The sequence below is a fragment of the Macrobrachium rosenbergii genome, chromosome 51 (genome assembly GCF_040412425.1).
Source record: "Macrobrachium rosenbergii isolate ZJJX-2024 chromosome 51, ASM4041242v1, whole genome shotgun sequence".
NCBI lineage: Eukaryota > Metazoa > Arthropoda > Malacostraca > Decapoda > Palaemonidae > Macrobrachium > Macrobrachium rosenbergii.
In genome coordinates, this window is record NC_089791.1 from 36,047,356 (window position 1) to 36,066,193 (window position 18,838).

The 18,838-nt window shown below is 39.4% G+C and overlaps 1 protein-coding gene across 6 annotated transcripts in view; it reads left to right on the forward strand.

Annotated features, from left to right (window-relative positions):
* Positions 1 to 18,554, forward strand: part of LOC136833306 (toll-interacting protein-like) — a 34,555-nt gene extending 16,001 nt beyond the window's left edge. For all 6 annotated transcript variants that reach the window (XM_067095262.1, XM_067095256.1, XM_067095259.1 and 3 more), the window contains 5 exons: positions 8,087 to 8,235; positions 10,882 to 10,999; positions 13,130 to 13,216; positions 13,448 to 13,603; positions 18,260 to 18,554. In XM_067095262.1, coding sequence (XP_066951363.1) covers positions 8,087 to 8,235; positions 10,882 to 10,999; positions 13,130 to 13,216; positions 13,448 to 13,603; positions 18,260 to 18,373 — 624 coding nt within the window. In that variant the 3' untranslated portion in view covers positions 18,374 to 18,554. The remainder of the gene's footprint in view (positions 1 to 8,086; positions 8,236 to 10,881; positions 11,000 to 13,129; positions 13,217 to 13,447; positions 13,604 to 18,259) is intronic.
* Positions 18,555 to 18,838: the final 284 nt, after the last annotated feature.

Sequence of the window (18,838 nt, forward strand, 5' to 3'; positions counted from 1 at the left end):
AGGGAAACTCTTGTCCTGAATGATTTGGGTAGTTCTGCTCTAGTTTTCCCATCCAGTTAGGAATTTTTTGTGTTTTTTGGTATTATAAAAATCCAAGTTTTGGATTAGCTAAGGGCCTTCATTCTTTTACCTTCATTGCTCTGCAGGCCCAGGCACAGGACCTTTTGTCCCACTGTCATCAGAGTGAGAGTGGTTTTTCTTGCAAGGGACCTCCACCTTTTTTCAGAGGTCCTTGTGGCCTAATGAATTAGTCTCCAGTTGGCGGAAGTATCAGTATCAGCAGATGGATTCGTATCCTGACAGACTTTTATTTTGTTCTCTTTGGATTGTAATTTTTGGGTCCTCATACACTTACCCAACTCCCTTCTCAATGTGGGAATCAGCTGTCATTACAGAGAGATGAGATTTATTTCAAAAATATATTTTTATACATGAACTTACCTGTTGTTTACATATAGCTGTAATTCGATCTCGACAGAAAATTCAAAACTGGCGGTCCGCTAATATGGGTCAGGTGATCGACTACCGCCCTCTACCGGTACCTGGATCCATTTCCATCAACAACTAATCATATTTTCTCTGTATCGGGGCCAATCGTAGTCGTCTGCTCCTCTTCAGAAATTCATTGGTGCTTTTCGATTTTCTTTGGTGAAGTACCACTTTTGTTGACAGTTCTGGCTTGTTTTGGCTTTGGTTGAGATTTTTTCTAGTTATGTCTGATTCAGGATCTCAAATTAGATATTCGGGGGTTGTAAAACTCAGATGTCTCGGTCTAACATAGACCCTCACTCTTCTTACTCTAACTGTGAGGGGAAATTGTGCTGAATCTGGATAGATGTGATGAATGTTAAATCTTTGTCTGTGCTTGATTGGCAAAAAGTTGGCTAAATATCAGGCAAAATTAAGTAAGATAGGGCCACGTAAGGAGAAACCCGGCCAGAAGTTCCTCCCAGAGTAGGTAATTGCCTCTTGTTCTGTTTCCTGTGCCCCCCCTCACTGTTCCTATTCCTGCCCCGAACCTGTTGTTTCGAACCCACTACCGTGTCAGACCTTCGGGTAGGAATTTGATGGTAAGATTTAAATAACTTTTCTCTCTGATGAGAGATTGGCCAGAATGTGAGTGCGATGTCTAGACATCGAAGTGTTGCAGTGATAGTGTTGTGGAGGAGGTGACTGTTCGTCCCCCTCGCTCTCTAGGTCGGGGCCTCTGTCCCGGCTCCCAGGGCTCAGGGAAGACATGGCCGAAGGGAGGCGAGTGGGGTCTGCTCCTGAGCAGTTGCTCCTCCTAACAGTCCTATTGCGTCCCAGGCTGTTGCAGCTCGCTATAGTAGCGATCTTGAAGTGTCTTCTTGTGCTTCTGTTTGTCGAGGAGAGTTGGAAGCAGTCAGGAGGTCTGAGCAGGCGCTGAAGAGGCGTAGGCTTCATAAGTCAAGTTCCTATCAAGAAACTTTAAGCACGTTCTCACTCTTCCGTCTTGTAGCTTTTGGGGATAGCCAGAGATCTCTTCTTCTTCAGGTAGTCGGATGTACGTTCTACGGATCGTAAGCCAGCGCCATATCCTCCTGTTAGCATGCAAGTAGCGGCTTCCTTCCCGTTGGATCCCAAGTCGGCTTTTATGCCTCCGGTTCCTGCCCCCTTTTGCAAGAGGACAAATTGGACAAGATTTTGAGACTTTTCGAAGGTTTTAAAGCTCCAGCACTTCAGGTTCCTTCTGCAACTGAGGCTCGGTCTCTGCTCCCGCTCACGCACCTGGCGCCACTTCGCTCGCGGCGCCTGGCTCGCGCCTGGCTCCGCTTCCGATCGCGCTCCTGGCGCCACTTCCGCCCGCACCAGCCGCACTCACGACGCTACTTTGGCGCTTGGCGCCTCTCCACAACACGTTTCCAAGGCGCACAATGTTTGCGCTTCTAGCGCTACCGTGGTTTTTGGCGCCTCTTTGGCTCTCGGATCTTCTAAGGCTCCTGACTCCTCTCAAGCTCATGTTTCGGATACGCTTGACGCGGGTCGGGCACTTGGCGCCTCGGTGACGTTCGGCGATTCTCAAGAGGATAACGCAAGTTTGGCTCCCGGAGACGTTTCTATCCGCGGTGCTCCAACTGCTTCAGAGATTCTCTCCCCAGTTTCCGATGTTTCGGAAGTAGATGATGTTCCGTCTGCTCCTACGTCCAACTTTAAACATCTCTTACAACTTTTTGAAGAACATTTTCAAGAAGACTTTGCTCCAGCTTCCCCTTCGTCTCCAACTCACGCAGTTTGCCAAGGATTTTAAACCTCCTTCCTCTAGATTTCTGAAGCTGGTCCTGTCTGTTTCAGCGAAAAGAGCTCTCCGAAGGCAAGAAGGATGGTTGAGCAAGAAAAGATCTCAGGGTAAAACATCTTTCTGTTTTCCCCCTCTCAACTGTCTTTTAAGTCTCGTTCGTGGTATGAGACTGGGGAAGTCTTTTTTTCCTTGGGAGACTCTGCCTCCTCTCAAGGGGATTTCTCCAGCCTTGTGGATTCTGCCCGTCGCTCAGCTTTTTCTTCGTCCAAAGTCGGCTTCTTGTCTTGGAAATTGACCATCTGGTGAAGAGTTCCTATAGGATCTTGGAGATCTTTTCTTTTATTGACTGGTCTATAGGAGCCTTGAGCAGGATAGTGAAAGTCTGTGATCTTCCCCCAAGACTGCTACAGATCTTGATGCTATTTTGGCCTGCCTGGACAAGGCCATCATGGACGAACGTCAGAAATTGCCTCAGTGACTGCTACCGGCATTTTGAAGAAGAGAGCACATTGGTTTTCGTTTGTCGCGAGAGGAGTCTCCAGGAACCAGAAATCTGCTCTTCTTTTGCTCCTTTGCTTAAGGAATCCCTTTTTCCCGCCACGTTAGTTAGGGAAATTTCGAGGCTCTCTCATGGAAGTCTACTCAAGACCTACTGGCTCATTCTTGAAAAGACCCAGGTTTTCGACTTCTCCAGTAGTACCCAAGCCTTCTTTCCCTGTATCCTCTAGGCCTTCTCGGGTACTCCTTCTCGGCCCTTTTCCGTGCTAGGGAAGAGGAAAATTCTCTTCTCATCCCCAGAAAGCTAGGGGTACCAACCGATGAGTTCAAGGTCCTTCATGCGACAGTCGGAGCCAGACTAAAGTCGTTCTGGCAAGTTTGGGAGGCCAAGGGAGCAGAACCCTGGGTGATCAACGTTCTGAGAGAAGGCTACACCATTCCCTTCTCAGAGAGTCCTCCTTTAAAGTCTTCGCCAGTAGACTTCAACGTATCATCCAGGGACTCAGAGAAACTTGTGGTGTTGGAGGAGGAAGTTACTTCCCTCCTTCAAAGGGAGCCATAGAAGCAGTCCTCGAACCTTCATCTCCGGGGTTCTACAACCGTCTGTTTCTGGTTCCAAAATCGTCAGGAGGATGGAGACCAGTCCTCGACGTAAGCGCCCTGAACAAATTTGTGCTTCAAACACCATTCAAGATAAGAAACCACACAGTCGGTTATCAATTCCCCTGAAGGAAGGGGCACAGATGGTGTCCCTACCGATCTCAGGGCGCATGCTCATGTACCTATCCATCGAGATCAAGGAAATTCCCTCACGGTTTGTGTTCAGAGGCAGGGCTTTTCAATTCCAGGGCTCTTTGCTTCGACCTATCAACAGCCCCACAAGTTTTCACAAGGGCGATGGCTCCAATTGCGAAATGAGAAAGCTCACTTAGAGGAATTCATTTCCCTTTACCTCGGCAACTGGCTGATCAGGTCTCCGTCAAAAGGCCAATGCATGGAAGGACCTACAAAAAGGACCCTTTCTCTTACCCAGCAATTGGGACTCATAGTAAATCTTTAGTCACAACTCTCTCCATCTCCAAGACTTGACTTGTTGGGGTTCGGATGAACTCAGTTCTTTTCAGGTTTTCCGGCGTCACAAGGATGAAATGCCTGCTGAGAAATGAGATACCTGATGGCAGCCAAGACATTCTGCCAAGGAATGGATGAGCCTTTTAGGCACCTCTCATCGCTAGAGATGTTCGTCAGTCTGGGAGGCTACACATGAGACCTCTTCAGTTTCTTCCTACAGCAGATCTGGAACAGGAAGAAAGACAGGATTGATTGTTTTCCTCTATCCCACTCCCGAGTAAAGCAAGACCTGTCATGGATGGAAACGACAGGAGCAAACTAGATGGGGGTTTGTCACTGAGACAGAGGAACCCAGACCTGATGTTGTTCTCCGGCGCTTCCAGGCGGGGTTGGGGAGCAACATTGGGGATCTTCAGTGTCAGGCAATTGGTCTTCATCCCAGCGGGACTGGCACATAATCACGAAAAGTTGAAGGCAATACATCTAGCCTTGGGACATTTCGTGCTTCTGGTGGGGAAAACAAAAGATAGTAGTGCACTCGGACAACTCACAGCTCTGGCGTCACGTGAAGAAACAAGGCACTCACTCCTTCTCTCTGTTCGAGATCGCAAAAGACCTGCTTTTGTGGGCGGCAACCAGAACATAGACCCTATTAACTCCGCTTCATCCGGGAGCTCTCAGCGTGGAAGCGGCGGATATCCTCAACAGGTCACTCCAGGTCATTCCGTGGAATGGACCCTCCACCAGAAAAGTCTGCAAGGCCTGTGGAAGGTTTGGGAACTCCCATGCTAGACCTGTTACGCAACAAGGGGAAAACCGCCAGACTACCTCTCTTTTGCTCTCTGTTCCAGACCCAGAAGCATTAGCGGTGGATGCCTGCTCCCTGGACTGGGTCGGGTCTCTTCCTTTATGCATTCCCTCCCTTCAGGTGCTGGGAGAAGTCCTGAAAAGTTTCAGGCACACAAAGGTGTGTCAATGATCCTTATAGCTCCATGGTGGCCAGGAAGATCATGGTTTCCAGACTACTGGAGAAAATGAGTGGATTGGCCAAAGGTTGCCATTCAGACCAGACCTTCTGTGCCAGTTGCACAGCAGAAAGTTCCACAGGAACCCGTCGATCTAAATCTGACAGAGGGTTCAGCTCTCGGCGACTCTGCAGGAGGAGGGGCTTCTCTAGAAGAGTGGCGCGGCAATGGCTGAATCAACCAGGCCTCGTCTACAAGGTCTATCAAGCGAAGTGGGCGCTTCAGGGGTGGTGCTCCGAGTCTGGGGTGTCTTCCACTTCTCACGACTCTAAAGGTGGCGGATTTTCTTTTGTTTCTGCACAAGGAGAAATGGCTGTCAGCACGATTAAGGGGTATAGGGTATGCTGGTGGCAGTTTCAGGAATAGAGTTATAGACCTTTCCTCGGACAAAGATATTGCAGAACTCCGTAAATCCTTTGCTACTAAGGCAAAATCTCTTTGTACCGCATTGGAAATTTGGATGTGGTGCTAAAGTGAAAACTACCTCCAAATCTTTTTGAGCCTTTGGTTCCTGCTCCGTTAGAATCTAACTAAACTCTCTTTCTCTTGGCACTGGCCTCGGCAAAGTAAGTGAGATTCATGCTCTGGACAAAGGTTGGTTTGTGCGAGATAAGGCTGTAGTTTTCCTTCACCTTGGGTTTCCTAGCTAAAACGAAAACCCTAGTAATCCATGGCCAAGGAATTTCCATTGTAGCCTATCCTCCTTGGGTGGAAGAAACGGAGAGACTTCTCTGTCGGTCAGAGCATTGAAATTCTATCTGGACAGGACCAGAAAGTGTAAGAGGAACTCATGATTTTTATGGTGCTCAACTAAGAACCCCAAAGAACCCTCTATCTAAAATGGGATTGCTTTCCTTTTGAAAGAACTGATTCAGGAGGCACACAAAGGAATTAAGGGATGTGGATTTCCCCTTAGTTAAAGTGAGGCCTCATGAAATTAGAGAACTATTGCAACTTCTTTAGCCTTCAAGAAAGAACATGACTAAAGGACATTCTAAGTTCAACTTATTGGAGATGTTAAATCGGTTTTGCCTCGCATTATCTGAGACAGATCCAGAAGCCACATATGAAGACTGCAGTACGTTGGGCCTTTATTCAAATCTGACACGGTGATGGGCAAGGAAACCAGAGCTCTAGATCCTCTCCTTAGTTTCCTTGGGTGCAGAAGATTTTCTTTTTTGAATTAGAGCTACTAGAGCCTAAGAGGTTAGATGGCCTAGTAAGGTCTAATTTTAATAGGTTGGTGTGAGTTTTTATGGTTGGGTGATATGATGGTGGATGCTTTGAGTACTGTGCCCTGAGCAGGGGCATTATATGCTTTTGGTTGATTGTGTCCGAAGGCGGCTGGGCCAACAGACCTTTCTCCATATAGCAACCTGCGACTGAGCTACTAGGCCCGCCAGTTGCACTAAGGATAGCAGGTTACAGAGGCAGTAACCAGAAGCAGCTTCCTTAGCAGGTAAGGATCCAAAGTTAAGACGTTTTTCTTAGCCTGATCTCAGGTTTTCCATTGTTTAACACTTACAGCTGTCATGCCCACAACCTCAATGTGGCAATCATATGTAAGCAACAAGTAAGTTCATGTATAAAATGACATTTTATAATAAAATAAGATTTTTATATCATACTTACCTGTTGTTTACCTATAAACATTCCCACCGCCTCCCATGGGACAAAGGGGACATAGAAAATATGATTAGTTGTTGATGGAAATGGATCCAGGTACCCGGTAGAGGAAATGGAGATGATGCGTATCACCTGACCATATATTAGCGGGACCGCTAGTTTTGAATTTTCTGTCGAGATCATTACAGCTATATGTAAACAACAGGTAAGTATGATATAAAATCTTATTTTATTATAAAAATATCATATTTTTTAATGAATGGGTTTTTTTTTTTAAGTACCTCATTTATTATGAATCCCCCACCCCCAACCTCCCTACTCATGTGTACAGAAACGAAACTGAGAACAATAGTAGATGCATGTACCACAGTTCATCCTGCCATTAGACAGCACAACTAAATGATCTAGCTCAAATGTTTTTGTTTATAATGTATTGTCCTCCTGCTGGTGCATGAGTTTACAGCTGTCATAATAGCGAGATAATTATTTAGAAATGAATTTCATACAAATTTATAATTTTAAGAGACTGAAATTCATTAAATGAAATTGAAATTTTATAATTTAAAACAAACCTTCTGAGCCATTTCTGTGAGGTTTACAGCTTCTAACTCAATGGTGTAGTTAAATTACGTAATATAACATCCAGTGTATCTTTTTTAATTCATCAAACTTGCTATCATATGCTATGACATATGTTGTACTTACTCATTTTGTTTTATCTCATTTCTGTTCCACTTGAATTTTTGTGTGTTATTACTGATTGGTTTTTCTTTCTTCTTTAGACTTAACTTTCTGCTCAACATGTTTACATTTCTCTTGCCAGTATTTCAGCCACCTCCCTACTATTGTTCCAATGTATTGCATGCTTATTGTGACTGAATTTGCTTCAGTTTCATTTCCCTTGTAGATTCGTCACATCCCTTGGCTACTTGATAATATTTCATTAGCATTCTTAATGTGTGCTCCTATGCACAGGCAGTCCCCGGTTAACAGCGGGCTCGGTTAACAGTGACTCGGTTTTATGGGGCTTTTCTAGCAACGAAAATCGGCACTTTTCGGTGCCAAAAATTGCCAATTTCTGCTTATCGGCACCGATAATTGGGTATTGGCACCGCTACATACCTAACAGGGGTGCTGATAACCGAAAATCACTGAAAAAGCGCAGAAATCGCTGATTTTCAGTTAGCAGCGATTTTCGGTTATCATCACAGCCTCAGAAATGGAACCCCGCCGATAACCTGCGACTGCCTGTATTCAGTCATCCTCCCAGGTACCATTACGTGCTACTCAGGACTAATATCTTATGTATTCTTGCCTTTCAGTGTTGTTGTTGTTGTTGAATGTAATAAGTGTATGTACAAAATACCATATGTCTTATTGCAAAGAGAAATATTTATTATTTATAGAGTATTTCCAAAGCTACCTAGAAGTGCTTGAAGCGGATTTTTTTGTGGAATGTGGTGCCAGCAGTAGCATACAGACACCTCCGGATCTACTTAGACTGTTATTGGGCGTTGGTATGTTATTAAGAATTAGTTGTGTATAGTAAAGAAGTTCTTTTATCAGTTTTAGGATGTGATAATCTACGCTGTTGTGTAATCTTCAGGTCTCTGTTGTGTCTGCAGTCCTGAATAAAAATTATGGAATGACACGAATGGACCCCTATGTTCGCATGAGAATAGGGCATAATGTCTATGAAACTCAGACTGATGTCAATGGAGCAAAAAATCCACGCTGGAATAAAACTTTTCAAGTGTAAGTAAACATAGAGGTTTTAACTAAATTTTGCAGTGTTCATGAAATATAACAGGCCACATATGTATGATTTGGTTAATCTTCATGATGACCAGTCGCCAAGGGAAATATTTCTTGTAGAAATAGAGGTACACTACTCTCTAAATGATCTTAACCCAGCAACCCCATTATCCCATATCAGCATATTTTAATTTTTCTTGAAAACGGTTGAGTTATCTTATTTCATGTTGAATGCCAAACAAGTGTAAAGCATTGATAAAGTGGTGAGGAATTAGGAAAAATGAAAAATATTCAGTAATCATCATGAACATGTCCAGTAGGCAAAGTTGTTATCAGTCGGTCTTGCCCCATCTTGGAATGCAAAGTTGCTTGCAAAATAGTCAGTCAAAAACATTATGTTTGCAAGAGAATGTAGACAAAGGGCAAGGTAATGGGGACAATTCCAGTAAAGAATTTTTAGCCTTTCCCACCGCATGCAGTGACCAACAATTTTGACAGCTTTTGACCATGAAGTAAGTAGAAGTTTAGTAAAAGAAGGGGAAGTGGCGGATTACGGATGTTGGTATGTAAGTACAAGGCTATTTTTCCATAACCAAGCCAGCATTTGTTACTCTTTGGGTATAGTGTACATGTTTTTCGTTGGAATGCAGAAACAGACTGTATCCCAAGTCCACTTGTTACGCAAACATAACGTCAGTAATAAATACAATATTAGTGAAATGTAAAATATACAGTAATAATAATGCAAATATACATATTTAATCAGTCAGTACTATATCATAACTTCCAGGTAAATTGTCATGTACATCATGATAGTAAAGGTCAAAACATTTAGAGTAAATACAGCTGTTTACATGATCATTATGCAAGACCTTACAATGAATAAGTAACAGAAGAAATACAAGTTATTATTGATAAAACATCCCAGCTTTGTATCACTATATTAATTTACAAAATGTGACTTTTCATATCTAAATTGTTCTCAGATTTTTCAAGTAGCCACAGGAGATTACATTATGAAGCAGTTTACTAATAATGAAAAGCAGATAGTTACATAGAAAGTCTTTGGATCAATTAACTGTTAGCGGCATGTTTAGCTGGCTTTATTATCATTTCTGAGAGATATATGAACCAAAGAAATGCAAGTGGAACTAGATGTTTAGTGAAGTTTTTGCCCAAAATGCCTTAGATCTGAGACACAATGACAGACAATTCCAAAGCACTTCGGGACATTAGGAAATACTGTAATAGATGGCTCAGAGCTCCCCAGAGAAAGTGTGAAGCTGGTACTGGATTTGTCAGCCTGTGGTGGGTTTTCTGGTAAATGCACTCCACTTTAGGATGCTCCCAAGCCCATGACATTCTCCTACATGATGCTCCTCAGCCCGTAACCTTCACAGAGAAGAAACTTCCAGAAGAGTTAGTAGGCCAAGGAGTCATTGTAAATAGAAAGAATGAAAAGAGGGTCAGTTGTGCATTTGACCCATCCCAGAAATTATCCTCAGTTTTGAAACTTCAAACCTACCATGATGTGTCTCTACATAGAGTGAAATTCATTTAGTTCATCCTACAACTCAGAAGTTGTCAACACTGCCAGAACTTTGATCATGATACAACATCCTGTAGCTTAAAGATTCAAAGAATTCTGTAATACATAACAGGTTTGACCTTACAGTTGGGAATCTGAGTGTGTGCACCCTTTTTCTTCATCCCAGTGTGCCATTTACATTTATGGGAGAGAAATTAGTCTAAAAGAGTTACAGAATGTATTACATTTAGGGAATCAACACATAAAGCCCAAAGCACATAAACCACACCTGGGCTATACTTTGTTAATGTAATTTGTAAATGAAACTTTCCAAAAGTCTCTTCTCAGGTGGATGCATAAAGCCTTGTCATGTGCCCGTTTATATTTATCTTGAAATTTCTTGTACCCACTAGAACATCATTAGCAGCATAAACGTCAACATTTACAATGTAAAGATTTATACAGCTCAATATAGACCCATAAAGTCAGAATCTCCCATTGTGGGATTTGTGGCTAAAGCACGTTTTGTCCGAATGGCCAGGTTTTAATAAAAGGCTAATGAGAAGTACAGTATGAGGCAAAAATACCTTAAGGAAATATTGCCAGAATCTTTGTCATTTTCAGTTTTTTAGATTTTACAGGTTTTATGAATCAGTATTTTATTAGATGTAATTAATGTTACAGTATTCTGTTATATTCTTAGAACAAGCCGTTTGGGCTAGCCCTGTGTGTGTCAGGCTAAACATATCTTTTATAACTCAAGTTCATGACTGGTATGTGTGTTTGTGGGACTTCAATCAAACAGAAATGTAATGACTATCTAAGAGAATGGTTTCCCTTTGATACTAAGACTATGTTTTGTAAAAATTTTTTGTCTTTGAGTTTTATTTTGATCTCAATAAAGAAATATACCTTCATGCATTTTTAGAAAATGGAAGTGTTTTTGTCTGTCCAAGTCTTTGACCTGCAAATTAAGTGTCAAGTGCAAGGGTAGTTTTCCCAATTTAGCTGGCTTATTAATTCCAAGAAGGCTGTCTGGCATTCCTGTTTAGAAAGTGGAAAGTATACTTACTCAGTTTCCCTGTTTGATTTAATTTCTTCACAATTTATATTTCCAGGTATCAGATGCCAAAAGGCGTAAATAGTATGAGAATTGAAATATATGATGAAAGGACACTTACAGATGATGAATTGATTGCATGGACTTCAATTCAGATTCCTGAAGCTATATATCAGGTACAGAAGCTTTTCATTTCTTAATGTTTTGTTTTTACTTTACTTTGGATGAGTTTAGTCGGGTTAAGTAAGACATGACATCATTATGAACTATTAAATTTTGTAATGTATATGATTTATGAGTTTCTTTCATATTTTTTTTTACATTAACTTTATAATTATGTTTATTATTTTATCCTATAGAGCTGGAATTAGTTGTAAATAGAATATGATTAAGATTTAAGTATTATACTGCAGCAATGTACTGAACAAAGTTAGGCATTAATTATATGAGGTACAAACTATTATTTGACAAATGCATTTCATGACCAGTTTTGGTTTGTTAAACCAATCCTAGAACTCAAGCTACCCTATTAAAGTAGCTGTCCATACTTGTAAAGTATTCCTTCATATTTCTATCTTCCCTATTTAACTTGTTCTATAATGAGTTCCCATTTTCTATATTCCCTCTCCCCATAGAAAACATTTAGTATGCATTTTTGTCAATAGAAGGCAGCGTGCATTGTTTACTTGGTGAACTTCCAATGTCAGATGCTGCTCTTGCAAAATTCTCTCCTAAGTTCATAACTTTCAAAGAATGGAAACAACACTAAATTTTTAATGTTTCATGAATCAAAATCTAATTTTCTTCATTTTACCTTTCTAACAGCCAAAATAATTCATTATAATACCACTTGATTTAAAAATACAGTAAAAATAGTATAATCTATGACTCCCAAGTTAACTCAGGAATGTAAACATCAACAAAAATTATGTTGTACATATGAAAAACCAACTTACGAACAGTATGAATGGCTGTCTGGAATGTAACTCATTCATAAGTAGGGTGGTGACTGTACTCACCAAAACTGTTGATGTTTTCTCATGCTCCTGTTGGACACCTCTCAGTAAACTTATCATGAATTATCCCTAAGAGAAAAATCCACAACACTGCCTGAAATAGCAGGCAGCTGGATGGTTATCTCAGGGTGTGCCTTGTTCTCTTGTTGTTGGTAGTGAGAAGAAAGATCACCTGGGTCACCTTCAGTGACAGTTTCTGGTGAAGGCCTCCTTGTATCCCAGGCGGTGATGATTGATGTCGCTGTCCAGGATTTTAGTATTCCTTATGATCTGCTGGCACTTTGGGGGACCACTGCTTTGTTCCCTTATGAAGTGCTGGTAGGTTGCCCCTTCATGTAGATGGATGGGGGGTCCTCTCGGAGAAGCTAACTGTAGGCATACCAAAGTAGGAATGACAGCATCCATTCTTAGGGTACAGTATTTGTAAACTTCTCTCCTCTTCATGGGATCATTGCTAATGATGGGGCTGTTCCCCTCGGCAGCCACCCAAAAAAGGCCTAAAATCCCTGTAAACCCACTTGTGGGTATAAATATGCCATGATTGTACATGTGGCTTCATTTGTGTTTTTGGAAATTGTAGATAACTACTGAAAAGGCAAGGAACATATTAACATTGGACAGCTGTTATATAATTTATCTGATGCTACAAAGAAACTTATTCAAGAGACTGAGAAACTGAAATAATAATAATAATAATCCTATGGAACATAGTCAGTATTTTTTGTATTTATTTTTGTACTCATTTCTATATTTCTCTTCTCATGATTATGATATCAGTATCATCTGATAAGGCACTAAAACTGAAAGCAGGATTGGTGATAGAAAGACAATGGTATACACCCTTTTGTATCTGTCATGCCCCTGCTTTTATTTAATCTTATCTCATTTTCACCACCTATTCATGTAGAAGCTGACATATACGTAATATGATTGTGTTATGTGGTGAAGGTGAGCTCAAAAAGGTCATAAACCACTACCTGGTCCTAATTTTTTTGTAGCATTTATGCTCCAACTTTGTTCTTTTTTCTTGTCTGTGTTTGCTTTGTATATGGTCAAGTGTCTAAATTGATTACATTTATATTGGTCTTTTCCTCTCCTTTGTTATTCTTCTTTATATTTCTGTTTACAATTTTGTATCTAATATGTTAACTGCATATTTTACTGATGTATGTATGTACAGTATGTGTATGTTCCAGAGTGATAATATAGTATTATCTATTTATATTTTGAACAGAATCAAGATTGACTTCGATTCGCACACTTAACTTTAATTATCTACTGTTGTTTCAGGGTGAAGTTGTTGATGAATGGTACAGTCTTACTGGCAAGCTTGGTGATGGACTAGAAGGAACAATTAATGTCATATTATCTTACTCGGTAAGCCCTGGTTGCTTTTTTCATTAAGAGTCTGTCAGTGTTGAAATACTGATATGTTGCTACATTGAGGTTTACTGTATGCATATGATTTCTGTATTTTTATTGTGATTTGCTACTTGTATGATCAAATATGTGACATACCACACTAGGAAATTGTGTCAAGCACTTAAACACTTCTGTTAATCTGGAGAATTTGTTTGGCTAGCCAAATAATTGATTATTCCTTTTCAGACTGCTCCAGCTCCTGTGGCTCCTGTTGTTATGATGCATAACATGTACCCCTGTTCAGGGTTTGCTTCAGTGCCTGTTTATACCGTGCCGCCACCTCAGCAACCACAAAGCACCTCACCTCAGCCTCGACCCATATCGGAAGAGGATCTGAAGCAGGTAGGAGTTGTAGTCTGTTTTATAATGAGGGCTGGAAGATCATTAGTACATCACAAGATTCTGTTGGGCAAGCGAGAGGAGACCCCTTCCACTCGCTGGTCTCATTAGTTGACGCTACGTATTACTATACCATTCCTTGATCGTATTATGTCAGATTTTTTCATAACTGGTTTTCCAGCTGCGCAGGAGAATTTTCCCAATGTAAAGGCCTCAGGTTTGTATGTTAGGAAAAATAAAAATTTATTAAAAAATTTTTATATTTTAGTCAAGGAGAAAGGTTTGACAAGGATTTGTGGAAGAATATGATTTTTTATTAGATTCTTGCATAAACTTTATTGAGTGACTATGATCCACTCATAACAGGGTTTATGATGTAATAAGGCCTTTTCCTTTCCTCTAACTAATATTATGGAACAAATCACCTATGACCCCACATATATGCCTAATTACTATGATTGTTCAGTTAATATTTTCAGTCTTTTCTTTCACCTAACGGTAATCCTTTCAGCCACTGGTATGAAATATCCAAACTTAGTAGTCTTCTGACTACTGTTCTCTAAACTTTGTACTCTCTCCTTGCCTATTCTTTCCCAGCATTGTGACTTGCAGGGTTTTCCCTCTGTTTTTCAAAGATGGGAAAGGGATTGGTGTTTTAGGTCCCAAAACTATTGAGTATCACAATTTACAAGTACAGTATTCATCTGCAAAAAAGGAAAGACAGAAGTGTGTGTGTTTCTACACTTATTTCCAGTTATTTTTAAAAGATCCAAATATGCTGAAGCAAAACAGTAAAATCAAGACATATTCCATTTATTTCATAGATACTGGATTAAAACAGCAAACTCAAGGTATATTTTAGAAATAAAAATTGGCTGAAAATTTAATTTAAACATTTTCTAAAGTATATTTGCTCAAACCAAACTTTATTTAAAATTTTTTCTTTTTTAATGTAATTAATGTAATCAGTAAATTTCCAAATGTTGGGATGGTGTGCAGTCATGTTTTTCAAATGCTTGGTACTACCCTTCCACAGAATTGTTTGTTCTCCATAGAGGGGTTTATTAAATATTTTTACTAACATCAGAGTGAATGACTAGACATTTCGGCTATCTGAATAAACTGAGGGACTATTCCCAAAGAATTTCCATAGCTAATTCTCCTATATCAAATTGTTAACTGTTTGGAGTGAGTTGTTTGACATTTAAATCACTGAAAACAGAGTAAAGTAGTGTTATTGTTTGCAGAGCTAAATAATAAAAAAATAATTACGGCATGATTTGTATGACAGTGTTTTGTTGATGTTGAAGTTTTCTGGTTTAATCGCCATCGGCAAGATAAGGGGCTATAAGTGTTTTCACGACTGCTCCAAAGTTGTCAAGAGGGTCATTAGCAGGAATATCAACATCCGTCCTAGTATAAATAGCAATATCCGTGATATACAGAGTTTCAAAGTCACAGATAACACATTTTTATACCATACAAGTGCATCTTCAGCCTAATACGAGTATACTTTTTAAAAATAAAGTGCCTTTGATCAAGACAAGACTTTCATCAATCAGGTGTTTTTGAATGAATGAATATTTCTTGTAGATTGTTCATGTAGTTGTATCATAGTGTTCCTTATTTTGTAGAGTCTGTCAATGGAATGATTGGTCTCAAATCATTATCCTTGAATTGTAAAAATTTGTAAATGGTCTGGTACCAATCATGAGTTCTGAGCTTTGAAAATTCAGTACTGCTTTATAGATAAACATATCAGTTTGTTCTAGGCATCAGTTGAACCAGGAGAGCCAAACCTTACTGACAGAATGGTCACTACACTTTTAGAGCCTGTGGAACCTATAGGGCATGCCAAACATTGCCATGTTGGTAACAAGGCAAAACAAACAGGTGATCTGTTGCTCTGCCTGCCAAGACCTGCAAGCTGGTCCAATGTAGACTTGGGCATTTCCTCCCTTTGCTCTTTGGCAGCAAGTTCTAAACAGATCCCAGACCTCCAAGAATGCAATAATGACCCTCATAGCCCCATGGTAGCCAAACAGAGAATGGTTACTGGACACAATGTGTTTGATGATAGATCAGTGTCAGTTCCTATCTTAAGGCTAGAAAGTTAAGTATACCTTTGTTTAACCAGACCACTGACCTGATTAACAGCTCTCCTAGGGCTGGCCCGAAGGATTAGATTTATTTTACGTGGCTAAGAACCAATTGGTTACCTAACAGCGGGACCTACAGTTGTGTGGAATCCGAACCACGTTATATGAGAATAATTTCTGTCACCAGAAATACAATTCCTCTAATTCTTCGTTAGCCCGGCAGGAGACTCGAACTTCGGGCCCTGGCAGTGCTAGTGAGGAACTTTACCGACTCGTCCAACAAGGAACTTTTTAAGGCTAGAGCTACCCAAGCAACCATATAGGTCAAACTTTCACAAAACCCTCTCATGCCGCAGCTAACCACCTGGATACTCAACCATATCTTAAGAATTGGAGGGTTTTTTGAATCTGACTCTGAATCTTCTGCTTATTCCAGAGATTCAACTACTAATTACTGTACCAACAAGAATGCTACCTTTACAAGAATTGGTGTCAGTCTAGAGAGATTTCCTGCTTCCTTACCTCTTAGTCAACATCCTTAAATTTTTCTGGTTTCTCAGATATTTTTGAGAAACTTTCTGTTGCTGAAATCATAGGTTACAGGTCAGTGTTATCCTCCGTGCTTTGTCCTTTCAACATTGGAATCTCTAACGATAAGGGCATTCAAGAAGTCCTTAGTGCATTCAGAATAGAAAGTTTGCATGAAATTTGATGTTCTAGGAGCCTTGATGAGACCACCTTTGGAACCCTTAGAAGCCTCTTTAAAGGATTTAATATCTAAAATACTTTCTTTGATAGTACAAGCACAGTGAAGAGTTAGCAAGTTATAAGTCTTTCTGAATGGTAATGTGGTCCATTCTTTTTATTGTGCATCATTTCTATTTGCCACTAGTAAAAGTGAGGTGAAACACAACTTTTTCCATCTGTTCCGAATGTGAATTAACTAGTAGGGAATGTGGTAGGCAGCTGTTTGAATATTATATAAGATTCATTGCAATAATACCAGTTTTTTGTTATTTTTTTTTCTATATTTATCTGGCATTCATAGTACCCACCCAGCTACCTCACCATCCAGTTGGCAGAAAACTGAGGCATAGGATATGCTGTAGCTCTCTCCTTACTTACTGAAGGAAAGGCAAACAGGACTATGGGATATGTTGATAGACTGGGTACAACCCCCCTTCTTTCATTTTTACCTCAACAGCCAAGTGAGCCAGCCACTGAAAAACTTACAGCTGTATGAATGTTAAGCAATTATAGAAATAACCAATTGAAATGCAGTGTGAAAATTACTATTTTATACCTAACAAACCTTCATGTAGGAAGAAAAGCTGTAATTAATTTGACTCAACAAAACAGTAATAGTCTATCACTCTCACATACCAGCTTATGTAATAAGAATGGTAATTTAACCAGACTTCCAGGTCACATTTGACCCTGACCCTCAGGTAGTTGACTAGGCTAGCCTAAGGGATTATATTTGAATGCACTAAAACTCAGGGGATTAAAAAGTACTGTTGTTGAAATTGGACAGCTGGAAGTGAAGAGACTGAAATAGCCTCAAAATGAGGTTTCTTTTTATTAATATGCAGTTCATCATATAAAATTGTTTTCCATTATAAAGCTACTGTGGAACCATATACTGTAAATGTAGCAGAAACTATCTGCCTTACTTTCTGGGTTTTCATGACCTACTCTATTCCTGAGTGTTCCACTAGTTTGTCAAACCTTAAGACTTCTCAGCAGTTTGATCTCCCATCTGCATCGTGGTTCAGGCTCAGTATAATTGTTGAAGTAAAATAGATTTTTCATACAAACTGAATTACCTGCCTCCTACTCCCTCATTCTCGCTATAACTGAAATAATATATGTTAGGAAGAGTTGGGCACTTTTTACCAATGGAAGGTTCACAGGTGCATGTGTTAGAAAGCACTTGTAGCTCTCCTACTATTTTTGTCTTTAAGACTTAACAATGTGCATGTCTGAGGACATCATGACCACAATTTAGGTTCAGTATGATTGATGGCTTGTGTCAAAATTTTATAGTTTTTGGGGTTGGAAATTTTGGTTAGTATTTTGCCCCTGCCCATTGAATAAAAACAGTTTAAATTTATGTGTACTATATTTATATGAATCTTTAAACCATTTTATTTTGCTTATAATCATTTAAGTTATCAAGAGTAAGCTTCATTTGTAAGTGGTAAGAGTAGATTGTTATCTTGAGAGTATGATGTGACTACCTATGGTAAGAGTAACTTGTCATAATTAGTGGTAATATTACTTTAGCGGTACGCTATGAGATGAGAATTAGCAGTATTTGAGTAACTGATATTCAAGTAAAAACCTGTTTCTAATGGGATCCTAATTGAAGCATATTTAGTGATGAAAAGTAGAGGTCTTTTGTAAATAAGCATGAGAACATTTTATTGGTAGCTGTAATGTTACCAACCAGTGTACATATAGTTCAGTATACCTGTGTTAAAAATATTTTGTGCTGTCCTTGAACTTCACTTAAATAATTTATGTATGATTTAACTTTCAATATATTGAAATCTTTCAGCTTGGTGAAATGTTCCCAGCGGTGGAGTCAGATGTAGTAAAATCTGTTTTGGAAGCTTCGTATGGAAACAAAGAGGTTGCCATTAATAATCTCCTTCAAATGCAAGACACTTGAACTTGACTGGCTAAATGGTTATTTGATGATAATATGTAAGACATTGCATTGTGTTTAAGATTAATATTCAAGGTTTAATTTATTACTGTACAGGGTATATAATTTAGTCATAACATTAATGTTGTCCTCATATAGTTGTTTCCATATTAGTATTACAGCTGAAAAGTGGTATAATTATATATATATATATATATGTATATATATATATATATATATATATATATATATATATATATATATATATATATATATATATATATATATATATATATATATATATATATAATATATATTTATATCTGACTATTTATATCTGACTATCTATCTATCATCTAAGCCACTCTTGTAAGTGTTTTCCAGTTTAATATATGAGGTGTATTGATTTGCCATTTCTGTTTATTTTCATTTTATACTGAGTAGAAAATTTGCTGAAGTGTAGCCCAAATAATTAGCAACCATCTTGAA